Consider the following 26,270-nt stretch of genomic DNA (forward strand, 5'->3'; position numbering starts at 1 on the left):
TTGTGTACCCCAGTTGGTCCTGGACGGAGATTTTAATACATAATAAGATTCAGAAATTCGTGTGAGGAATTTCTATGCATGACACCTAGGCACTCCGGGGCCTTAGGGATACGTGCGTACCTCCTTAGGTCAGGACTGTGGGGACTTGTTTCCCATTATACAAATAATATATTAATGGGATATCTATAGTATCCAATTGTGCGGTATTGAACAATGTCAACTTGATAAGCCACAAGCTAGGCAATAAACAACATGCATTACTCTCTTTTTTCATTCAATGTGCATCTCTTCTTTTATGGCAGAGTATAATATATACCGATGATATTACAAGAAAACATATATTCTCTAAGATTTCAAATTTTATTTCTAAATTGCACATTTAAATCTGAATATGGCCCCAAGCTGTCAACCGAACAGGAAAGGGCAGTTACCACTAATCTATTTTATTAATTTTATATTTATCAATACATATTTAATATTAATGGTACATCATTCGTTATCATCAAACTAAAAAGTGTAAATTGCATTTTGCACTGGGAAAACACACGTTTCAGTTTACACAAGGTTTGACATATACCTTCACTTTGCGCCAAACTGTAATAAAAATAAGTCTCATTTAATACCAACATGCATAATCCAACCAGTGAAAAATTAATGATTTCATAAATTTTGAATAAAACATTGTAAAACTTGGTCAAAATACAACAAGTTTCATAAGTTCTATCCATATTTTACAACATTTTCATTCGATCATATGGCACAACACAACATAGTGCAAATTAAAACATAGTGCATAGGATGAAAGTATACGAAAAACCAGGCACAAATTGAAATGTTTGCTCTAAAACTAATGAAGGAAAGCGCATGAAAGTATGAAACTCTTTGTTGATCCATCACGACGAGCACAAATTAGTCTTTGGTCAATACAGCAAAAGGAAATAATCATTTTTTTTCTGCCATGTGTTTGGCACGACATATTTGTTGATAAAACAATGCTATGATTGATAAGGATATTTGCCACGTTAAAAAAAATACTGCAATAATTCCACATCTTGGTCTATGGACCAGGCCCACCCAACCAACTGAAACGGGTCTATTTACTTGGACGCTGATCTGCTCTGCTCCCCCCGTCGTCTCCCTCCTCTGCTGCAAGCTCAGTCCCATACTCCCATGGCGTCCACGGCTCCACGGGAGGAGGACCTCCTCATGGAGGACGACGAGCACCGCCCGTCCCTCAACAGGGCGCTGCTCCACCGCAGCGCCACCAACAACACCTCCCAGGTCGCCATGGTCGGCTCCAACCCCTGCCCCATCGAGAGCCTCGACTACGAGTACGCAAACCTGCTCTTTTTCCCCTTCGGTTCGTTCTCGTCAGGGACTCCGGATCCGGTCCTTGCTGGGTTCTCCCCAAATCGGTCATGTTTCAGTGTCAGAATCAAATGTTTCTTGATCCAATTGTGTCCTCTCGAGAGCTAGCTTAGCATGCCTGCTTGCTTCTTGCTGATGGCATCTGAATTTTATTTCAAATGTCCTGTCTCGTTTGCTTCGACGATCCAGCTGCAATTGTTTCTTGATTCAGTATTCCTCTGAACTACATGTCATGTTCCTGGCAACCATTGCCTTGTCAGAGATTCTTGTCTCTTACTTGCCCCCACTTGGCATTTTCGTCTACCTGCCGCGCTTCTTGCTCAAATTGCAATGCTAAAGTTATCTTTAATCTGTGCTAATTTATACAGCTCTCTGATTTGTTCGTCGTGAAAAACAACGCTAATTCTTTTGTTTCTGGATTTGATTTGGGGTTACAGGATAATAGAGAATGACCTGTTCGACCAGAACTGGAGGTCGAGAGCCAAAGCCGACCAAGTACGGTACGTTGTGCTCAAGTGGACCTTCTGCTTCGCCATCGGCATCATCACCGGCATCGTCGGCTTCGTCATCAACCTGGCCGTCGAGAATGTCGCCGGCCTCAAGCACACCGCCGTGTCCTCCCTCATGGAGTCCAGCAGGTGCATTATGCTCATACTCTGCATTAAGATCATTAATTCTTTTTGGCGAGGAGATCAATCTTTTTTTTGTTTGTTCTTGTTCTAAACAAAGATCAATTGAGTCTCCAAATCTGCTAATGCATTAGAGCATCTTGTGTGAAGTGATGTTGGATCTCAGCCTGAATTTTGGAAGAAGTTCATTTGTTCTGTCTGAAGTCCGAACTCCTCGTTTCGTGCGCAGCTACTGGGCGGCGTTCTGGCTGTTCGCCGGCACCAACCTGGTGCTCCTCCTGTTCGCGTCGTCCATCACGGCGTTCGTGTCGCCGGCGGCCGGCGGGTCGGGGATCCCGGAGGTGAAGGCCTACCTCAACGGCGTCGACGCGCCCAACATCTTCTCGCTGAGGACCCTCGCTGTCAAGGTGCGTTCCTATCCTCTACAGCTCAGCAGAGATGAGCACACGAGGCGATGAGGCCCTCCCCAACTGTTGTGTCAAGGCTATCTTTTGATTTTTTTTAAAAAAAAATCAAATAACAAATTTGTAAACAAAAAATAGTTTATAAATAAAATTTGTATATATGTTCTTTAGTAATTAAAAAAAATAAAATTATAATGAAAAACTCTAAAATTAATTCTAAATTTAAGACTGAAAATTTAAATTTTTGCATATAACCATACGGAAGAGGAGAACGATGAGGGTGGTCAATTGTCTTTTTTTTTTTCGTTTTTCTTAACTAGTGCCTGAAATATCCACTGGCAAAAGGGGCATTAACTCTTCGTTCCATATTAGTATTAAGCTGTGAAATATTTTACGATGAGAGGGCATGCATGTTCTTGCAGAAAAGAATTGTTTTGCGTGTGGCTTTTTGTTTTACGTGGGCATCATCATTAATAATTGAGGATTTGGCATTTTATTGGTGTTGTTTGGATCCATTACATCAGCCATCCGTTTATGCTTTATCTAGTTGTTCTCCCACTGGGGGTGAGAGTTATAAAATGGATCAATCATTGATGGTAGAACCCGTATATCTCTAATTATCTCATGAAAGTGAGGTGTAACAGCACAACTTACGATTGAATTGGGATGCCATCTTGCCAAGCTACGAAGTCCTTAAATACTTTTTATATAATAAGAAGTCCTCAATAATTTATACCTTGTTTTCCCTAGAACCTTTGAAAATTCAAATAATCATGAAATACGACAACTGCACGTTGAGTGAATGATTTTTCTCTTTTCTATCCTCATTTTTTTATAAAGAGATATAGGTCAACATACATAAATTAATTATATATTCAAAACTTATCTTAATGAACCATAAAATTAAAATAATAAAGCTAACTAAAGTGACAGCAAAGATTTACTGAAGTGTTACTTCATCCTAAGACTATATTTATGCAAATTCCTTGTGTTTAGGTGACTAATAAACTAAAGATAGCTGACCACCTGTGAAATAAAATGTGTTGAATTATTTGCTTATTTGTGTTGCTGTTCTATCGCATCCTCGGCATTAGGTATTGTTTAGTTACCAAAAAATTTTCCAAAAACATCACATCAAATTTTTCAACATTTAAATGGAGCATTAAACATAGATGAAATGAAAAACTAATTACACAGTTATGTGAGAAATCTCGAGACGAATCTTTTGAGCATAATTAGTCCATGATTAGCCATAAGTGCTACAGTAACCAACATGTGCTATAATGGCTTAATTAGGCTCAAAAAAATCGTCTCATGGTTTTCAGCCGAGCTGTGAAATTCGTTTTTTCATTCGTGTCCAAAAACTCCTTCCAACATCCGGTCAAACGTTCGATGTGACATCTTTATCAAAAACTTTTGCCATCTAAACATGGTCTTAATATTATCTCCCCCACATGTCAGAATCTTATTATTTTAGTTGAATCCTATTGTTCATCAAAGAGTTTACCATAAACGTGTTGACAAATACTGTATTATTGGTACTAAATAAGATAAGGAAATTAGATTTCTCATTAATGAATAATGTTTTAATGTGAAATTTACATATAGCTGCTGGCAGTCTAATTTTAACACACGTTGCAGATATTAGAAATTCTGCCATGCAATCTGTGTGCTATATATCATTCTCCTTTGGTGGATCGTCCGTTAATCAAAATACACTAGTAGTACAGAAGATCCCATTAGTGCCAATTCGGAAAGCCTATTGCTGGCAGGGTCCAAACCAGCACTGGAATTCTATCGTTTCTTTGTGCGGCATGGATGTGTCCCCCGCGCGCCGGATCCACATCGTACCCGCTAAAGATCCCCATTTCCATTCCATTTCCAATGAACAAAATCAAGAAGCACCCCATTGTTTTAGGAGATTATTGTCCTCAGACACTTTAAGCGGGAGTGGATTTTAAACCCTCGAGTGGATATCCCCTCGTTTATTGCATTCTATCCAAATAGTCATAAAAAAATTTAAAAAAAATTATGAAGATAGATTAATATAAGATATATCACTACACAAACATACAAGTTCAAATATGACTTCTATAATCCATAGAAAAAATAACAAATATGACTGTGAGTATATGTATATTATTCGGAGTTCAATTTGTTATTTTTGTTATGAATTATAGAAATCATATTTAAAGTTGCATGTCTGTGTAGTGATATATCTTATATTGATCTATTGTTATAATTTTTTTCAATTTTTTGATGACTATTTAAATAGCATGCAATAAATGAGGGGACATCCCCTAAAGGGATCAGAATGCTTTCCCCCTGTAAGCGGATCATCCACCAATGGCGATCTGTTCCGCCTTTCCTTTTCTCTCTTCCCCCTTTCTGTTCTGTAACCTCCCCTGGGAGGGTTTAGATTACTCTGCTCCTTCATATAGCGCGTGGAACGTCTGGTATTTCTTTTTTAAAAAATCAAGAAGCACCAACAATATTCACATATCAGGAACAGGGCCATTCACATCAAAGATCAAGAACGAGCTAGACACATTAATTCAATAAACTCACGACAACATTGTAAACCCACAACACAAGCATAGCTATACATCATTAGGATCTTTGGCAAAAATATCAAGGCAAGGAAATGGATCCATGAATAAAGTCCTCGAACTCGTCGTCATCTATGGAGAAGGCTCGCCACTAGGGAGGATCCGGCCATCGAATGGTGAGGGGATGCTTACCTTCTTCTTCCTTCATGCGGATCCAGCATGTGAGCGGGCTAGATCCCCATGTTTTCCATGCTAGACCTATCCCTTCTCAGCACGCTTCTAGTCGGGCGGCTCTAAGGAGAGTTCTACTAGGTCTGCAATAGCAATTGCTAACACAATCGCGAAGTCCCAATAGGAGCCACCAATGCTGTCATGGAGAGCCCATGTAGGCTAGATTTGGCAATCTCAAAGCTTGTGGCAGTTGATCAGATCTTAAGAAGAGGGAGATGTGAAAAGAGAATGGGTGCTACTTACTAAGAAAAGGGTGCCATAATATCCTCAACATTTTTCCCATCACAAGAGAATATACAGTGTGGGGGCTAGATCCGGTGGCCCATGGCCTTAGGCTAGCTAGATCTGACACCCGTGTGGCCTCCTTTATCACTCATTAGGATGGCACGGATGGCAGAAGTGGCGACGGTGCAAAAGGGAGACAGGTCGGTAGAGGTGGGTGCCACTCAAAGAAGTGAGAAATTCACAGGTGGACACCGAACAATAGTCATTAAATCCGGTTCACAACAAAAACCGACGTTGATGAGCAGTCTCTCTATGTTAACTGGTCCTTATTGCGAATAAACACTAAACGCCAAACCCTAATCACTAGACCCTAAACACTCATCGATGCTGGTTGCTAGCTGTACTGCATGCAGGTTCAGCGGGTACTGTATGGGAAAATCCTTTTTCAGTGTTGCTCTATAGGCTGGTATAAATGGGTTGCTCTATAGCAGTAAGATTTCAAGGGACAATAAGAGGATATGGGAAAAAATTTAAGATTATTTCTTTACGATGGATGCAAACTTCTTATCGCTATACAAATTAAAGACGATGCGCTCAACCATATATTGATATATATGGACATTAAGATTTGAATGGCGCTTGTCGTTACTATCTTACTGCCCACGGTCCTCATTACTATATGAAGAAATGGCAACTAGTTTGGGTCCGAAAACATATAAGCATTTTTAAGTATAGGTTAAGATTAAAAAGAAAAAAAAAACCATATTGCTCCTTAATAAATGAGAAATGGATAAGGTTGTGACGGTCAGTGGGGGCAAAAGATTTACGTAAAACATTCAAATCTTAAAAACACTTATATTTTAAAACGTGGAATATGTGTGGGATACCATGTACATGCACATATTTGATCCAATTTACATGTATAATTTAAATACGATGATAATATGGATGCTTACAGGTATTAAACCTAGCGAGAGGAGAACATCAACGATGAACGTAGTGTGTGTATCTGACAAAATAGGAAGCTTTCAGGTAAACTGGATAATAATGTATCTCTGGTTCGATTTCAACCTTGCAGATTATAGGCAACATCACCGCCGTGTCGTCGTCGCTCCACGTCGGCAAGGCCGGGCCGATGGTGCACACGGGCGCGTGCATCGCCGCCGTCTTCGGGCAGGGCGGCTCGCGCAAGTACGGCCTCACCTGCCGCTGGCTGCGCTACTTCAAGAACGACCGCGACCGCCGCGACCTCGTCACCATCGGCGCCGGCGCCGGCGTCACCGCGGCCTTCCGCGCCCCCGTCGGCGGCGTCCTCTTCGCGCTCGAGTCCCTCTCGTCGTGGTGGCGGAGCGCGCTGATCTGGCGGTCGTTCTTCACGACGGCGGTGGTGGCGGTGGTGCTGCGGCTGTTCATCGAGCTGTGCTCGTCGGGGAGGTGCGGCCTGTTCGGCAAGGGCGGCCTCATCATGTACGACGTGAGCACCAAGTTCGACGACCTCATGACCTACCACCTCAAGGACATCCCCATCGTCGTCCTCATCGGCGTCGCCGGCGCTCTCCTCGGCGCCCTCTACAACTTCCTCATGATCAAAGTGCTGCGCATCTACAGCGTGATCAACGAGTACGATACATATTTGGTGAGAATTTCACGAAATTTGGTGTGAAATTGCTAAATTTGTTGGGTGGTGTTGTGCAGGAGGGGCAACGCGCACAAGCTGCTGCTGGCGGCGGCGATGTCCATCCTGACGTCGTGCTGCGTGTTCGGGATGCCGTGGCTGGCGCCGTGCCGGCCGTGCCCGGCCGACGGGCCGCCGTCGCCGTCGCCGCCGAATGGGAGCTGCCACTCGCTGAATCGGTTCCGGCGGTTCCACTGCCCGGCGGGGCACTACAACGACCTGGCCAGCCTCTTCCTCAACATCAACGACGATGCCATCCGCAACCTCTACTCCACGGGCACCAACGACGTCTACCACCCGGGCTCCATGCTCGCCTTCTTCGTCGCCTCCTACGCGCTCGGCGTGCTCAGCTACGGCGTCGTCGCGCCGTCGGGGCTGTTCGTACCCATCATCCTCACCGGCGCCACCTACGGCCGCCTCGTCGCCATGCTGCTCGGCGGCCACTCCGGCCTCGACCACGGCCTCGTCGCCATCCTCGGCTCCGCCTCCTTCCTGGGCGGCACGCTCCGGATGACGGTGTCCGTGTGCGTCATCATCCTCGAGCTCACCAACAACCTGCTCCTCCTGCCGCTCGTCATGCTCGTGCTGCTCATCTCCAAGACCGTCGCCGACTCCTTCAACTCCAGCATCTACGACCTCATCCTCCAGCTCAAGGGGCTCCCGCACCTGGACGGCCACGCCGAGCCCTACATGCGGCAGCTCGCCGTCGGCGACGTGGTGGCCGGCCCGCTGCGGAGCTTCGACGGCGTCGAGAAGGTCGCCAACGTCGTGCACACGCTCCGGACCACGGGGCACCACGCGTTCCCGGTGGTCGACGAGCCGCCGTTCTCGCCGGCGCCGGTGCTCTACGGCCTTGTGCTGCGCGCCCACCTGCTGGTGCTGCTCAAGAAGCGGGAGTTCCTGCCGGCGGCGGAGCGGTACCCCAAGGACTACGTGGCCGGGAGGTTCGAGGCGCAGGACTTCGACAAGCGCGGGTCCGGGAAGCAGGACACCATCGACGACGTGGAGCTGTCGCCGGAGGAGATGGAGATGTACGTCGACCTGCACCCCTTCACCAACACGTCGCCGTACACGGTGGTGGAGACCATGTCGCTGGCCAAGGCGCTCGTCCTCTTCCGCGAGGTCGGCCTGCGCCACCTCCTCGTCGTGCCGAAGTCCTGCGACGTAAGTCCACCTGTCCATGATCAAATCAATCACCAGTTTCTAAACCAAATCCGAAATTCTTTTTCCTTTCATCCCAATCTTTTCGCTTCTCGCTTCGACCAATATTTAAAATTTTAGTTTTAAATTTAAAGTTGATTTAGAACTTTCTCTATGAATCACACTCTTCCATTAGTCATATCCTAATACTTGAAGATTATGTGATTGCAGAGGTCGCCGGTGGTGGGGATCCTGACGAGGCACGACTTCATGCCGGAGCACATCCTGGGGCTGCACCCGGCGCTGCAGGGAAGCCGGTGGAAGCGGCTCCGGTGGCAGAAGGGCGCCGTCGCCAAGCAATTCCGGTCGCTCCTCGACTGGATCGCCACCAGCGGCTGACCGATGAAAGACTATATTTCTATCTATACTGTATACATTAATTCTGGCCGGATACCGAGAGATGATGGGTGGATGGATCGGAGATTCGGAGCACACACGGTACATACATACATGTTGGATTGCTCATTGAATTGTTTTATGAATTTCGTGAAATAATATAAGCACCTACATGGTGATAATGAATGCCAAAGACAACCATTCAATTTTGTTTTCTTCTTTAATTTCCTTGTACATTAATTCATGGCTGGCGAAATATAGTCATATTGAATCTATTTGGATGGAATATATACACACTAGCAAGATGTCCGTGCGTTGCAACAGAATTTAGGAGAATGACGGATCAACAATGAGATTAACACTGTGCTCGAGTATTTCAGTTTTTAATCCCGGTTTTACAGGCAATGTAAGGAGTGATTGCATGGATGAATCTCACATTTAGAATAATAGCTAAATGCCTAAATGTCTCCGTTACAACAAAGTAAATGAATGGTTTGAAGAATTGTAATTACGCAACGCTACTCCTAGAAAATACTTAAAATTCTTCCTTTTAAATTAGTGCGGGATGCCTCTAATTTGTTCATTAGCAACCATGAAAATAATGAACCCAATAGAAATAGCTAGAAGCCTAGTACAATAAAGCATATGTTTTTTTTAATTCCAAGCAATAGATCTATGTTAAAGGTGTTATACAAAGCTTATAATGCAGAAACATAATGCAGATAACAATAATTTCTGAATATAACATTACATAACATATAAAGTTCAAAATTCATGAATGTTTTGGAGAGCAGTGAGAATATGCATGGGTTTCTGTACTTAGTATATCAAAAAATTTATGTATTATATGCTAACAATATGTATACTCGACAACTATAGTCAATATTTAGAACGGAAAAAGGTCCAGGCAAATGAAGGAGGACTAACCTTGGCACATTTATCTCACAATATATCTCGCCACATTATTGAATATATTTACTTAGAAAAAGCAGCAGTATGCAGTCGCAAATTAAACTACCTTCTTCTCTTCTCCTCCTTCTTACTCCTCTCGTAATCTCATACGCACCAATTGGATATTTTTTTCGTGATCCCGCGCACGCGGCCGCGGAGCTAGCTGAATCGACCGCGGGGTGATCTTCACGTAAAAAAAAAAACAAAAAAGAACAAAGTTACTCGTTATGGAATTCCCGTCCCCTATTCTATCGCGAATTTTTTGAATATTTAATTTTATTTATTGAATATTTTACAAATTTAATTTTACGTTTCAAAAATTCACAGAACTAACCTCCTGCCGTCCTCTGAAAGAGCGGAATGCTGACATGGGAAACGGCCACCCGGCCGGGAGGGATGGCCGGCAACGGCACATCGGGCCTTTTTAGGCCCTTTCCGCTCTCTGTAAGGGCGGCAAGGGGGTAAATGCAAAATTGTCATGCCACCTCGAGAACTTTTTGTAATTGAAACACGTTTTGATCCATATATGGATAACATATGTATTAGTTTGATCATAAATGTTCTCTTGCCTTAGTGGTTATCATTGCATTCTTCTAACTAGAAAAACCAGAGGTCGAATCCCCACTAAAGCATAATTATTCCTATTTTTGCCAACTAAAAATGCCCAAGCAAAAATCAAAGAAAAATATGTTACAATGAGGATTCAACCTCTAGTATTTAGGATAGAAGAGAGTGACAGTGACCACTAAGCCAAGAAAGTATTTTTATTAAGAAATTACATATGTTATACATATATGTATCAAACTACAATTTGATCATGAAAAGTTCCTAGGACACACATGGATATTTTACATTTAGTCCCTTTCCATCCTTACAGAGGGCAGAAAGGGGCTAAATGTAAAATTTCCTAGCACGGCCATCCATCCGAGCCGGGTGGCCGTTTGCCACGTCGGCATTCCGCTCGTAGAGGGCGGCAGGAGGTTAGTTATGTGAATTTTTGAAACGTAAAATTAAATTTATAAAATATTTAATAAATAAAATTTAAAATTCAAAAAATTCATTCGATCGCCGCAAGGCGACACGACCCGTTTTTGGGCCCCAGCCGACAGCCCGCGCGCCCAGCCTCCCCTTCTTTCCGGGCTGCTCAGGACGATGCGGCCCAGGATGACGTTGCTGAAGTTGCGGCCCACGCACGCTGCTGGAGTTGCGGCCCAGGACTGACCCAAGGCTTTGTCGTACAGGAGGAAGAAAAGAACAAAGATATTGCTGCAGCTGGCGTGAGCACAGACGGATGAAAATCCTCAACCAAATACTGCTTTTTTTATACTAGTTATATGCCCGTGCTAACGCTATGGTAATTTTTAGTGATGCAAATCAATTATGAATATGTTATACCATTCATTCACTGTCAGTCATTTCATTGCACCATTCTAAACATCTCTACGACAATTCATAACATATGAATTTATAAGACATTTACAAACCAAAAGTTCACATGGCAACATACTTCCTAATGCATATATTGCAGCCTACTAACATCATGGCTTATGTCCATGGATATGGCAAGCTGCACTAAAGATACTGAGTTAAAATATATTAAGAGCAGAGCTCAGGGTTGACTGACAGTGGAGGACAAACTTAGTGTCTGTCTCAGGGTCATAGAGACAGGGATGGAAGAGAGAGCGACAGTCGGCAAGCATTCTTGGGCGAGTAGAAAACCTGAAACAACCTGTTAATTATATGTCAGTGCATTGGGAAAAAAATACAAGTAAACACGATTTGTTAATTGTTATCAGTATTAGTTGTAGCCTGAACAGTCATAATCTGAAAACAGTTTGATTTTACGAGTTAAAATCAAACAACCCCTTCGTGTTGATAAATTGTAAAGTTAATGCACATTGCAAAGTAAACATGCATAACACTATTTTACACAGGCACACAACTGCTGCATCTGGAACAAATTAACACATTAAATTTTCTTATTTGCAGGCTTGCTATTTATCAGAAGAAAAAAAAAGATCATTCCTTGATATCACTAAAAAGATAAGGAATGAGCAAGCTGTTCAATAATTAAGGAATGAGCAAGCTATTCAATATACCAGGAAAGTTAACCACAGGAAATATAATGAAGATATGAATAAGATCCTTCAATGACACAGTGTGGTTCAGTAATTAAGGTAATTAACCCTAGGTAATATTCAGGTGGAATAAGATATCATGAAACAGAGGAAATCACTATCCATTCTTATTCCCCTGCACCAGTAAGCTTTAACCGCAAAATAGTACTCAGAGTCAGAGGGATCCCACTATTTTTTAGTTGGCCTGTTCCACTTCTATTTCCATCATTTATTAGTTTCGTACTGTGTGTTGAAATTTGTAACACTGTAGCATAGATTGGGAAAAACAAAATTTGGTTTGCCGTGTTGACATGCTACTTACAAGAAAATATAAAAGAAGATTTAGACTATAAATATCAAGCAGGGATGAAAGCAGATTGTAAACAAATTTTCCTTACCATGTGTAGAGGATAATTAGATATAGACCATCCATATGTCTTATATACAATAAATTACACATACCTAGATCATGACCCTCTCTACACGATGCAACCATTAAAAAACAGGACTACAAATCTACACTAATATTCCAATGACAGTGGTACATGAATTCATAAAACTACATTGAGAAATTCAGCAGTTACAATAGGGTACGAAATAATGAAGGTAAACTGGTACTGGACATACGAAATATGTTGGAGGAACTTTAGTAACCAGTCAGAACTACTGAAAATTAAGGCCAGTGGAAACAATTGAGGCTGATGTAACCCACATCTCCAAAACTAAAATTTAGTAAAATTGAACAATAATCCCATGACTACATATTTGTAAACAAAGTTATCCTCTCTGTTAAACTAAATGTGAAACTACGTATAGCTGCAGAATATAAAAATAAATTACTCCCTTTGTTTCAAATTACTTGGCAAAAATAGCTACAACAACACCACTAACAAGGCAGAGATTATCCAGTCTTTGGCCATGATTAGCAGATATTGGAAAAATTGACCTAAAACCTGGACGAAAAAAGAAATTAAGAAATATCGTCCACATTTTAGTCCCTCTAAAGTTTAGTCTTAAAAAAGAGAGGCATTTGCTGCAAATATATCACCAAAGAGTATATGAAAAAAAATAAAAGAAAGATAATGTGGTTACTATTTGATATTTATCTTCAAGAAGAATAGCATAATTTCACATTGAAAATGTAGAAAGTTTTGTATTCCGGTAAGAATACATATATGTGTGAATCCGATTTACTACTTTACTAAGTTTTTAGTTACTCTCTCTGTTTCACAATGTAAGATGTTTTAGCTATGCTTACATTCATCTATTAGCCAATGTATATTGTTTATATATATGTCTAGATTCATTGGTATATCGTGTAGTGAATACTAGAAAAGTCTTACATTATGAAACGGAGGCAGTAGTTTTTAGCACCCATGTTTACGGCATATACGACGTGATATCATGAAAGGAAACAAGCAAATGAGATGTAATCATCCATCAGCTCACAACTTGCTGCTTGAAGAAAACGAAATAGAATGCAGCAATTCTCGTGGAGACCTCCTGAACCAGGAATGCAGTGCGCGGAGGTATCACAGGCGTGCAGATAGCGTCAGACATGGTCGCATACGTGTATGGGGCTTCAGATGAAGACCAATTTTTCGTGGGAACAGACTGTAATTAGTACTGAGGTTAATTAATGAGAAGAGGAAAACTTCCATATCTAGAAGAGAAAGCATGAGGTTGAGGCAGACAGATAAGGGTGTGTGCAGAGATTAGAGAAGGATGAGAAAGAGAGGTGTGCGTATCTGCGAGAGGATGCGGCGGAAGCACCAGGACGTCGGCACGCTACTTGTGGATGGAGATCAGTGCAGGCGGCATGGGCAAGGAGAACCCGCGAGGAGATGGGGGTCGCGGCATGCCTCTCCTACTCCGCGCGCGCGCGAGGAGGAACTTGGAGCGCTCCATCTCCTACTGAGCCACCTGCTTCCTCGCGGTGGCCGAGGAGGCGACGGAGGCAGGGATGGAGGCAGTGATTTAGGTGGTGACGGAGGCGGCTGCCGAGGTGGCGTTAAATGTGCGGCGGCTCGGTGGAGGTGAGGGGCGGAGGCGGCGTGGTGGAGGGTCGGCGGCGGCGTGGTGGAGGGTCGGCGGCGGTGGAGATCCGAGGAGCGTGCGGCGCGGTGGAGGGAAGGCAGCGTCGGTCGCAGAGAGGCGGAGGCGTCGCGGGGGACGTGTGCTACTGGCGGTGTCGGTGTGGGCGATGGAGGTGGCGAACGATGCGGGGACGGCTGGTGGGGGCCAAGACGGCGGCTTAGGCGTGGGCGAAGGAGATGTCCGAGGCGGCGTCGTACGCGGCGTCCGGCGTGGGCGACGGAGAGGCTGGTTGGCGGCGGCCGAGGCGGGATGGCGTAGGCGGCGGCCGGCGTGGGCGATGGAGGCGGCGAACGAAGGAGACGTCCGAGGCGGCGGCCTACGCGTCCTCCGGCGTGGGCGACCGAGGAGGCGGCGTACGCGTCCTCCGGCGTGGGCGACCGAGGAGGCGACGGAGGCTGGTCGGCGGCGGCCGAGGCGGGGTGGCGTAGGCTGCAGCCGGGAGAGGAGGCGGCCCGACGGAGGCGACGACCGAGGGGGAATGGTGAATGGCGGGCGACATACGCGGTCACAGAGGCGAAGATGGAGGAGGTGCGTGCGGAGAATAGGTGGGAGGATGGGGAATAGATCTGAGCCGTTCTATGGATACAGATGATGATTTTGTCCGTTGGATCTATCCAATGAGTAGATGAGTAAATGAGTAAACTGAGTTGGTGCACCGTAGGATATAATAGTATAGATACATCTAGATGTTTGTATGGCCCCAGTTCTTCTCGTTGGACCTAGAAGGTGGGATTTAAATTTTGGAAAAATTCGTTGTAGGTGTTAAATGGAGCTATCCTTAAAAAAATTTGTGAAACACACTGTAAACATATGTACTCACCTATATGAACTTACAAACTATTTGCGAAAGAATAATTAGTGCTAAATGTGATCACCTATGTTAAATCTAGAATTTAAACCTAGGTAGGCTAGTTCCACTACAAGACTTACAATTGGTTAAGAATCTATCTTATAATATGTATGGCTATATTTAAATTTTTTAACAGCAAGTGAAAATTTCCAAATAAGAAAACAAAAGGCTAGATATTCTCTGCAGGTGAAGGGGAGGGGTGCTAAAGATGAAATATCCAATTGCCTGTCAACATTTTGAATGAATGAAACCAAATCCAACAAAAATATTGATTTATCAAATTGCATTCTCCATGAATTGATGCATACCTTAAATGATAAGTGTTTTCGAATGGGGATGTTTACAGGTTGAATACTTGACATCCAAATCATAAACACCATTTAATTGCTTGAAAATTGAAAGGATTTACGGCACCTAAAAGGCCCACTTTCTAGGCGTTCAATCTACCTCAAATATAGTAGTACAAACCGTGTAATATCAAATGCGTATAGAGATTGAATGAATTAGATGGAATATCAAACTATATAAAAAGAAGTTAGTATAAGTTAGATGGAATATCACAGTATAAAAATGTTCATATCTAAATCTTGGCTTTGCAAATGATATTAGATTTATTTGGGCACCCAATTTTATAAGTTTTTCAGCATGGCTGCTACAGAAAAGGTTACCTGATGATTGATCAAGATCATAAAACTAAATTTATCACCTCATTTCACTCTAGAGGGAATCACCAAGTTTCATGGGGTTAATCAAAGTATTCAGATAAAGTTTTAAATTTGGGATATTTTTGAAAGTTTAGATGTAGGTGGGGGGGGGGACAAAGATTATCATCCAAAATATAACCAAGGCTTGAGATATCCATTATTAGAGACCAAGGTTGCAAGTTCAGATGTATCATTAGTTTTGTGCTGCTTAGATCTGTACCTGCAAGTACACATGTATGAAAACTGCGTACCAAAATCTATCCAACGTTAATTTGGGTGCATTTCTCACCTAAAAAAATTGGCATAACCAATAATACGTGAAAATCGGCATAACTAATAATACATGTACACTGTTAGGGACTGAAGGTTGAAAAAGTCAAGGTTTTACTATTAATTAACTTGCGGTCATTAGGACATAGGGATCATCCGAAAGCTCACCATGGCTTGTGCAAACAACAATTTTAGGAGCAGGATTGATGGATGCTCATCAATGTGGATGTGCAGCTTTACCATGCATAAGTGGCCAGGGATGGGTTGACGTAGAAGATATAATTAGGGTAGAAACTAGGGCTGGATAACGAGCCAGCTCGGCTCGGCTCGGTTCGGCTCGTTATTGTAACGAGCTAAAAACCCAGCTTGGCTCGGCTTGTTATAAAGCTCGAGCTGGCTCGTTAGGCTCGTGAGCCATGCATAAAACCTAAATAATTTTTAATAGGTTATACAAGCACATTTTTATTTCAAACATGCAAATCATATGAAATTGTATTTAAATATTAAAGTTTGAACCAACAAATTACATGGTGAACCTATGAAGTACGGAACACATGTATTCCAGGGTGAAATCAATGAACGCCGGTGAATCTTGTGTCTTTAGTCTAGCTCGTTAGGCTCGCGAGCAGCTCACGAGCCAGCTCGAGCTGGCTCGTTATCTCTAACGAGCTAAAATGCTAGCTCGGCTCGTTAGAAAAATGAAACGAGCCGAGTTTGTCACGAGTCGAGCGAGCTTTTTGTCCACCCCTAGTAGAAACATATCGATGCATAAAAGATGTTGCAGAGCAACAGAAAAAATATATTGCTTGTGTGGTTATGTGTGAACATTGCATCATATATAAATCAATCAGATATTTGGAGTAATAAAAATAGAATCTTCCAAGTAGGTTAGGAACAAAGTATCAGCAAAGAATATAAGAAGGGAAAAACCTGATTCGGGGACATGATTGACGCCATGGCAGATGCGATGAGTAGAGGGTGAGAAGTCGAGCAGTACTGAAGCCACCAACTATATAGGATGCCAACATCTAGATCAATTGATGAATTGATGACACATTGATGGTAGGGATTAGTGGTATAATCACAGACGTTAGATGAAAGTATACTAAAAGGATTGAAGGAATGAGTTAAGTTTTACATTAAACACAACCGCTCGGCTACCCTTACTCTTTTGACAACAGTTGTTTCACAAGAGAGATGGATGGATTTGCGGCATCAGACGAAGACGAAGCGGATTAAAGACATGCGCTCAGACCTTTGGTCTCGGCGAGAGGTTTTGTTTGATGCTGACGATCTGCTAATCACGCAGTCAATCCAATGGCTCATAGAAAATGATGATGTGGCACGCTGTGGAAGAAGCTTTATAGCATATTGATGACTGGGTGAGTAACATAAGAAAGGATATGTAAATATAAATGGGATGAAAACTGAATCAACTTTATGGAATTTGATGCAGGGAAGTAGGGAAGAATCAAATCTGGCCCACTGTCGCGATAAGGCAACAATTGATAGTTCATGAAATCAATTTTCCATAAGAACAATATATATGGAGGCAACTGCATGCTACAGTAAACAAAATATAAGAATTTGAAGACCATAGGCATGGTATATCGTAATGCCTTTTTAGCTAGTGGAATAAATTGCTTGGCATGTTCGAGATGGTAAAATAACAATTTTAGCAAGGTTAAACCATTTCAGTTAGTAAAGGACAACATTTTTTCTGGTCTCTGAAGAGATACCTTAGCATTCTCTATTTTTTATCAATAAACATGAATAAAACATCAATAGATAAACATCAATAATAATGATGGATTCCCAAAAAAATAATAAGGATGTATGGAACAACAAACCTCCATGTGCTAGCAATATTTTGACAGTTCCACAACGCACTTAGCAAATCTGAAAATCTTGGTTGCCTATTGAGGTGTAAATGTAGATAGATCCTGAAAAAAAGAAGCTCATTGCAGTACCAAATCTGATTAGTATGTTCAGACGTGTTTATAAATCAGTTATAAATCTAACGTAAGCCATAAAAGACTACTGATGAACTCACCAGGATTTCCATGTGACCATGTTTTAGTACGGTTGGGCAATTCTTTGAGCAAATGTATAATTCCAAACAAAATGTAACCATACCAAGAAATTGTAACATTATGTACCTTATATTCTAAATTTTTGAGCATTGAAACAATAAAGCAATTAGAAACATAAAAGTTGCTAAAATCATATAGGTTGAACAAAAAACAGCAATTAACTTGAGAAAGATAATACCAATAGAGGAGAGTCTGATGTTCTTGGTTGGACTTTCCCTTTCAGCATGGTTGGTTAATTGACTTGGCGATTAGGCATCTCCATAATCTAATCCATCAGGTGTCGATGGAGGTAGTGGCCACGCCATCTGCTTGTGATGATCGATGGGATGCGCGGGGGAGGCGAGGAGGCCAATGCAGCGCAGGGTGGCCCGATGCGGGCGGCGTAGAGCGACGGGGAGAGGAGAGCAGGCTAGCGTCACACGGGGGGAGGCAAGTAGGCCGGCGCATTGTGGGGCAGCCCGATGCTACGAATCCAGGAATAGGCAGTGCGCCAGCGGCGAGGAGAGGAGAGCAGGCCGACGCAGGCACGCAGCGTAGGTCGGTGGAGGGCGGAGGGGTGGGAGGTCGGCGCGACGAATCCGGGCGTGGGTGGCGATCGGTGGGGAGAGGAGAGCAGGCCGCGGGGTGGGGGGAGGAGGGGAGGAGGTGAGGCAGCGCTGGTGGGCGGCGGGTTGAGGAGCGCTGGTGGGCGCGCAACACCTTCCGCACCTCCACCACCGTCAGCCCCACCATCGATGGCGGCGGCTCCTCCCTCACCACCGGCAGGTGCTGCGGCAGCGTCAGGCCTACCAGGATGTGCGGGAACGTCGGGCGGCGAGGAGAGAAGAAAGTGGGCGGCACAGGGCGTGGGCTGGCGGCCGGCGCAGGGCGGGGGTGGGAGGGAGGAGATCGGCGGGTGGTGGGGAAAGGAGATCGGGAGCAGACGGCGGATGGCGTAGGTCGGGGGGAGTTGGGGAGGAGATCGGCGGGCGGCGGGGAGAGGAAATCGGTTGGGCGTGCGTCAGTCCGACTTACAGATGGACACGTGGCGAAATCTAAACTAGGATCGGACGGTTATGATTTAACGATGACGTGGCCTTCTAAAAATCAATCTTTGTGGATGAAATATATAGGAGAAGGGGATATCATAAGCACTTGGTGCAACAGTGTTCTTCTGCTATACCATTTTGACTGGTATGCCCAATTAAATAACGTTTTTGCACTGGCGTAGCCATTAAGTTAGATAATGCTTCCACCGCAACAATACTTGTTCTGATTTGGATATAAGTTTTAGAGAGTTTAGTTTTAAAATAAAAATTAAAGGATCATTTTTCTAAAAAAAAGATCATCGTATAGCTCTTATCCCAACTGTGAAAGAGCCTGACAAGACAACTGATCTCCAGCCCGTAATAAGTCTTTGTAATGTGATTTACAAGATAGTGTCTAGGGTGCTTGCAAATGAGTTGAAGAAAAATTTGCCTGAGATTATATATGTCCCGTACCATACAGAACGCCTTTGTCCCTGGACGGAAATCATCCTAGATAACATCTTGATTGCATATAAAGTGACACATTATCTGATCAGAACATAAGCGATGATGGGGATAATGGCTATACCGCAATTAAATTGGACTAGAGTGGAACGCGCGCGTTGCGTGCTGTACCAGTCTGCTCTATGAATGTATTGTTATAAAAAATTAGTATTCACTCTGCTGTATGATTTGCAATCTTCACATAAGGGTAACCAGAATTGTTGTACGCTTCTATGTTGTTCTATTGAAGGATATAACCTGATTTAAGTTAGTAAGTAGTTCAAAGTTTTATCCTAAGGGGGCCCAAAATAAACGTGGCAGCATATGAAATTATACCTTCACGAACTGTATTATGAGAGATGGGAGAAAATTGCTTCAGATTGAATATACAGTCAAGACGAATTGATAGATAAATCCTCCTAGGACAACAAACATTAAATAGATCAATTATCATACACTAAATGAAAAAAAACAATCAACAACCATCTTCTATTAGTAATTTGGAGGGAAAAAATAACAAATAAATGTACAATTTCTTCCTAAACATGTCAACATCAAAGTGAAAGGTTCAAGAGAAACGTATTATTTTCCAAACATATAAAGTGATTTCTTCATTACATTTTCAATGAAAAGACATTCAATATTATGCATCTCTAAGATTGACTGAATTGTACCCTTTAGGCTAAAACTGTAGCATATCTTCAGAGTTGCTAACAGGCCATTCTTTGGTTTTATTTTTCAGTTATAATCTGATCAAGAAACATTAGTATCATACCTCTTGACCAACTTTGCAACTCCAATTGCTAATATGGTGGATGAAAAAAGACTGCCATCTAATTCCTGGAATTTTAAACAAGCAGCATTAGACCCTACAATATATTCCTACTCTTGGAAATTGTATGATTTATGTTTTTACAAAAATAACATTGCAAAAACTCTATGAAGGATCAATAGTTCATGCCAATTTTACAGTTATTATTAGCTGTAATTGTTATGTACCAGCAACATCTAACTTCCATCCTCATCGAATTGCTAGCTGCCATTCGTTCCCGCTCCACTTGCTCCTCATCCACTTCCTTGTAAACATCAGGATGAGTAATGATGTCATATATATTGCTCCTCATCCACTTCCCTGTAAACACCATGTAAGCCGCAACACCTCATGGCATAGTCATCCTTGCTCCTCTCTCAACTCCCTCTCTAGCTCTTCCACAGCTACTGCTAGGAGGCAATTCCACAAACACATAGTCAGCAAACTCACAGGGACCAACAGTTACCACCAATCATGAGAGAGCTGAAAAGATAGCATGGCAGTGAACGAACTTAGATTTCGTTAGACTCTAATACAAAATACAAAATAATTAAGATGTTGATTCCTCACTACAAACTGTGTGTTGTACCTACCTAATTAGAAGGGAGATCGTAGGGCAGCATATGACAAAATTAGTTATTTATCATCAATCAACAACTATGCATGCTAGAACTGGTAACTGCAAGTGGTGGTACCAAAAAGGCAGCGAATGAGGATGCAAAATCAACCAAGCAAAGCAAAAAATAAAGGGGAAATGAAGGAGGTGAGTGTTTGTACCTTGTTGCGTGCCTGGATGGATGAGATTGATTCCGACGGAGGTAATGAGGCCGTGAGGGGTCGCTGAAGAGAGGAGTTGATGCTGCTACAAAACGCGCTCAGATCGATCTGTCTATGAGCTGCTCCTTCCTTCTCCGGCAAGCTCGCAGGTCTTGCCGCTGCAAGGCATACACCAACAAACCTAACGAGGGGTGCGCACCGGCCGTGGATAGGTTGGTAAGGTGCTCCACCCCGGCCGTGGCGGTCCACCCAGGGGTGAGCGGGTCGCCAGGGCCTCCGAGGATTACCATGCCCCTCTCGACTCCGCCGTCTGCGTGCCCGGCAATGAGCACGGCAGCAGCGCCCCTTTCTGCGGACGCTGCACCACCCCGCCGCGATAGCCTCCTCCTCGGATTGCCACCGCGACGCACCCGCGGACGCCCACCTCCACGACAGCCCCATCGGACAGAGCATACGCGTGGTACGGCAGCACGAGGTGGCGCCCCACGTAACCAGCATAGCTATCCTTTTGGCGGCGACGGCGTGGGGTGGTCGACGAAGCGAGCGAGAGGAGAGGAGCGGGGTACCGACGACGGCTAGTGTTTCAGGGGTAGGGGATAGGGACACACTATTTTTCAAAAAGGACCCTAACTTTCCATCATTCAGAGCGCAGTCCTATTTTGTGAATTTTCTCTTTCTTCACATATAATGATTCAGGATGTAGGGGGCCTAAACAGAAGAGCACAAAACGAGAGACTGTTCCACGAGGGACCTATAACAAAATACAAATAAAAGCGAGAGCTTTTATGAAAATTGCAAAATCTGGCTGAAAATGGGTTAAATGAGTTGGTTTTTATTTGGATTGTGTTTGGTTGGGTGCAAATGGATTGTAACTTCAAATGGTCTGGATTGGATTGGGTTACAGAGACAAATGGATTGGTATGGACTGGATTTGGTTAGGTTATTTTAGGTTCTAAATGGATTAAACCCGTGGAGGGTAAATAGATACTAGCTAATGGATAAGATAATAGACATACGTAGGGCCTACATGTAGAAATCGACCAAATTTGTATAAAGTTGTTTTTATACATAACAGATCATCCCACTAAATTTCAGTCAAATTTGATAAACTTTTATAGTGTGAACATGAGTTTTAAAATTTTAGGTCCAAGTTTATACATATCAAATGGTGCATTCATTTTGTAAGAGTTGGTTGAATCCATTTTAATCAAATGGATTGGTGCGGGTTGGGCTAAAATCAAAGTTGGATTGGTTTGGATCGGATACTAATGAAAAATAATTGGTGCAGGTTGGTTTGGTAAACTAATTAGTAAAAAAATAAATTAGAGCCGATTTAGATTGGATTACAATCCACTGGCAGGGTTAGGCGCGGCCACAGCGGCCACGCCAGTCAAAAAAATGCTAGGAACTCCATTTCCCTGCGGCTTCGAAGACTTTAGATAATATTAGATATGAGCAAGGCGTACAGCAATGTGGAATGGAGTTTTCTGAGGGATATGGTGGGACTGACAACAAATTTGGTTGATCTTTACGAGATGTGTAACTTCTGTTTGTTATAGTGTAAAGGTGAATGAGGCTATTTCAGAAACAAACAAAAAAATTCATACCGGAGAGGGGTCTGGTCTGCGTCAAGCCGATCCATTGTCTCCATATCTTCTCTCACTATCTGCACGGCATATTTCAGCACTGTTGTAAAAGGCGGAGGAGGAAGCCCGGATGACACGAGTGAAGATATGCCCAAGTGCTTCTCGTCTCTTGTTTGCCGATGACTGTTCGATTCCATTCCTGCAAATAGAGGTAGCTAGTACCGCCTTCATTTATTCTAAAATAGAATATAAGTATTTTTTAGTCTTTTTCCAAAGAAAGACCAAGGAAATCTCAAAAATCGTCTTTTAGTCATTTCATTGGTTTTTTTTGGATTTTGAATTGGATAGATTATTTTTTTAAGCATATGATTGGTACTGCAATTATTAGAGTGATTAAAATCATAAGTATCAGTGGATAAATGTTTGTATTATGACACCAAATTGAAATCTTAGAAATACTTATATTATATTTTATATTTTAGAATGAGAGGAGTCTTTACAAGTACAAAACACACATGATTTATATGAGCAATGCTCCAGCCGGACGAGTCAGCACCACCGCAGGGACCAAAGGTCTCGTCTTTTTGTTTTTTTATGTTCTTATGCTAAAATTTAAATATTTAACTTTAAATTTAGACTTAGTTTTAGTTTTTTATCGTAGTTTATTTTTTAATATTTATTTCTTAATCACTAAAAACACATATAAATTTTTTTCACATTTCATTTAAAAAAACCAAGCGACAACAGACAGTGAGCTGGTACACCAGCTTTCGTGGCTGCAGACTCCTTGCATTCTTCCTCCTCCATCGGTTGATTTTTTATTTTAATAAATAATTTTATTACTAAACCGATTAGTTAAATATTTTCACCATATAAATCTTTTGCCACGTCATCCCGTTTAGCATGACAATAGTCCTTGACACATAAGTGGGGTAGCCAATTGGCATTATAACTCTTCCTACCACGTCGTCAGGAGGGGCTGTCTTGGTAAAAAAAGTTTAGACTCTGAATTTACTTATCTATAACTCCATAAGGTTTTAGTAATACAATTATTTATTAAAAAGTTTAAAAAATTAAAAAAAAACTCACCCGATCGTCCGTAGGCTACAGGACACAGGCACGGATTGCTGCTCGCATGGGCCAACATGCTAGCTTGAGCAGACCGACCACACTTGGATTGCCGATGCCATGGACATCTGCATAGGGCCGCTCCGCTGTCCATGCATACACTTTAGTACTGTACTTCACTGCCGTCCTTCGAGATGAGCAAGACCATTCTCTAATGCTCTGTTCTTCGGCTAATTAATCTCAGTATTTTTTTCGGCTTTCTCTCGAATCGAATCGTTAAATGGTGTATTTTTTTTAAAAAAATCAATATAGAAGTTCATCGTGTCACTTTATATTATAGATTTTTAATTTTACTAATAAAGTAACTGTGCGTTGTAATGGGACACCCATATTTCATACTAATACTATTTTATACCAGTATTAGTATTATTCTTGATTATTCCTAAGTATATGTACATAGCATCTGCATTCATTTGTAATCCAAGAGTTTGGTTTAATTATGAGGAAATATGGAATATATCAGCGCTGCAAATGTTGGGATTCACATGCATATGTGAAGTGAGACCGAAGGACTGATCATAATGCCATTAGCATGGCAAGCTTTTATCGATCATTACTCAATTATATTTGTAGATGTGGCAATCAAAGTTCGTTTTTGCCATATCAAAATACTGAATAACCTGCATTATACTTGATAGCTGACTTTTCAGCCTGCAAATGTTTACCTGTTCAACAAACATAACATCATTATTTCAGACCGTAAATTGAACTCTAACATAGCATCAATTTATAGAGCACATTAATTTTTAGAGCATAGTTTATACAAATCAATCTACTAAACAAAGAGAAAAAAATGTATTACTTGTGCACTGCAACACTTCTACTTAATTAACTACCTATCTTCTAATAGCTATTAATATTTGTACACATAGATGCAAATATGCCGCAATCAATCTTAATCAATTATGTGCCAAGTAGATTAACTAATTAATAGACTAATCAAAATTGTAATTTTACAATATCATCAAGTTTCCGTTCACCTCATTAAGATATCAGTGTCTTGTACTTTCCCTTGTTACTATCCATCTTCTCAAATCTCAAATCAAAATTCACAAAACTAAAAATCAGAGAAGAAGCTGGCCTCAAGCAGTAGATTTGCCCTAGGCCACGTTCGGCTGCCCCATAAGTTATCTAGATTCCCTCGTTTTCCGCGCACATGCTTCCTAAACTGCTAAACCGATGTATTTTTTGCGAAAATTTTCTATATGGAAGTTGCTTAAAAAATCATATTAATCTATTTTATATTTTTATAATTAATAATTAATTACTCATGTACTAATCTATTACTATATTTTTCACGCTGGATTAGTTACCTTATCTCCCTCAAAGCTGAACGCAACCCTAGCCTAGTAAGATGGCCAGCTCCACCCATCAAACTCCTGAAGCAGCACAGCACTAGTGTGGCGTAGCAGCTAGCAGCATGATGCTCCTCCTCCAACAGTGGCGGCGGCCATGGAGGAGGAGGACTAGGGGACCTCCCTGACACCATCCTCCTCGGTGTCACAGCATGCCTCCCTGCCGTGCCGACCGCGTCCACATGGCCTGCGTCAACAAGCAGTGGCGCAACACCATGAGGAAGGAGCCCACGCCGCGAGACCAGCCCCCACTCCCCCACCATGACGACCTGCATGTTGTCATACTAGTGGGGCGCCTCCTTGCCTCACACGAACACATCAAGGTCCACACGCTCCTCCTTCCTGACAACCCCTACAAGGTAGCAGTTCCAAGGGTGGTATAGAGCCAGCAGCGGCCACCGGATCTGTGGTCCATCACCGGACATGAGGTATGCCCGCCTGGGTGGAAGGTGACTATGTCGTGCGACGACCGGGTGAAAGGAGGCTGACGTCGGGGTTGCCTACACTGGTTGGGGACGTGATGGGTGCGGCGTCGGTTAGAAGAGGAAACAACGTCGTAGTGGGAGTAGTGGTGAAGGAATCGCCGACCACGGTCCAGGGGAAGGAGCGGTGGTGGACATGGGGCGGTCCGCGTGAAAGGGGAGCACCCGAGCATACTCCAGGAAGGAGCAGTGGTGATTGATCCGCTGACCATGATAGCCCACATGTCAGCGAGTGTGGTGGTTGTCACGCCTAGAAATTTAGCCTAAATTTCTAGACTATTTTGTGTATTAAATCTCTATCCAAGAATCAGCTAGGGTGCACAAAACGACAAATTAATATGCAGATCCAAACGTAAATAAGGTGTAAAATACTTACAGAAGAGGTACTTAGTCCTCACACCAAAAAGAAAGCAGCAACAACGGAAAAGGTGATCCTAGCGGGACTTCAGCTCCACTATAGGGGCAAAACTCAACTGGGGTTTGAGCACTGGTCTTGAAACATCATCTTCAACTCAGAAGCACTACACTTCTGAAAGGGGAGAAAAAGCAAGACTGAGTACAACCACCGTACTCAGCAAGCCACACCAACAACGCACACGTGCAAGGGAAGACAAAAGGAGGTTTGTGGCTATTTGCATAAATGCGGTTATAAAACATTTATAGCTAGAAATGGTAAAACAGTTGATTAGTTAAATCAATATTATATCTCCACTGATCAACGTTATACCACGTTGAACAAGCCCAACCAAACCACCTAAACTACACCAGTTCATTAAGCTAGTTTATTAAAGGTGAGACTAATCACAGTGATTTATGGTCGATCGCCCGTAACCGTGGGCACGACTATTCGGATTGTTTTACTCTAGCCAGAGATGCACAATTGTACCCACTAGACACAACCCACCGACATGTCACCATGCT

The 26,270-nt window shown here is 42.7% G+C and overlaps 1 protein-coding gene and 2 long non-coding RNA genes across 5 annotated transcripts; 1 reads left to right on the plus strand and 2 right to left on the minus strand.

The window, feature by feature from the left end:
• Positions 1-1,126: 1,126 nt before the first annotated feature.
• On the plus strand, positions 1,127-8,835 carry LOC102716992 (putative chloride channel-like protein CLC-g). Its single transcript, XM_015840455.2, has 6 exons — positions 1,127-1,331; positions 1,806-2,006; positions 2,227-2,404; positions 6,485-7,026; positions 7,102-8,245; positions 8,453-8,835. Exons 1-6 carry the CDS (start codon positions 1,171-1,173, stop codon positions 8,618-8,620), a joined length of 2,394 nt encoding a protein of 797 aa, XP_015695941.2. The 5' UTR covers positions 1,127-1,170; the 3' UTR covers positions 8,621-8,835.
• Positions 8,170-10,141, minus strand: LOC121055152. Its single transcript, XR_005812323.1, has 3 exons — positions 9,903-10,141; positions 9,636-9,752; positions 8,170-8,255 (listed from the first exon to the last, which is right to left on the minus strand). It is a non-coding gene; the product is annotated as an uncharacterized LOC121055152 (long non-coding RNA).
• Positions 10,142-18,755: 8,614 nt separating this feature from the next.
• LOC102717271 lies at positions 18,756-21,347 on the minus strand. 3 transcript variants are annotated; one of them, XR_005812377.1, is made up of 5 exons: positions 20,799-21,347; positions 20,615-20,700; positions 20,210-20,504; positions 19,986-20,050; positions 18,756-19,629 (listed from the first exon to the last, which is right to left on the minus strand). It is a non-coding gene; the product is annotated as an uncharacterized LOC102717271 (long non-coding RNA). The 3 variants fall into 3 exon arrangements; XR_423728.3 differs by lacking the exon at positions 18,756-19,629 and having other exon boundaries at positions 19,642-20,050; positions 20,799-21,345; XR_005812378.1 differs by lacking the exons at positions 18,756-19,629; positions 20,615-20,700 and having other exon boundaries at positions 19,642-20,050; positions 20,210-20,428; positions 20,799-21,339.
• Between the last annotated feature and the right edge of the window lie 4,923 nt (positions 21,348-26,270).

Source organism: Oryza brachyantha, chromosome 8, assembly GCF_000231095.2.
Source record: "Oryza brachyantha chromosome 8, ObraRS2, whole genome shotgun sequence".
Classification (NCBI taxonomy): domain Eukaryota; kingdom Viridiplantae; phylum Streptophyta; class Magnoliopsida; order Poales; family Poaceae; genus Oryza; species Oryza brachyantha.

Coding starts and splice junctions, on each gene's coding strand:
- LOC102716992 (XM_015840455.2), top strand. CDS start 1,171: ATGGCGTCCACGGCTCCACGGGAGGAGGACCTCCTCATGGAGGACGAC. Junction 1,332..1,805: donor ATCGAGAGCCTCGACTACGA/GTACGCAAACCT, acceptor TTGGGGTTACAG/GATAATAGAGAATGACCTGT. Junction 8,246..8,452: donor TCGTGCCGAAGTCCTGCGAC/GTAAGTCCACCT, acceptor ATGTGATTGCAG/AGGTCGCCGGTGGTGGGGAT.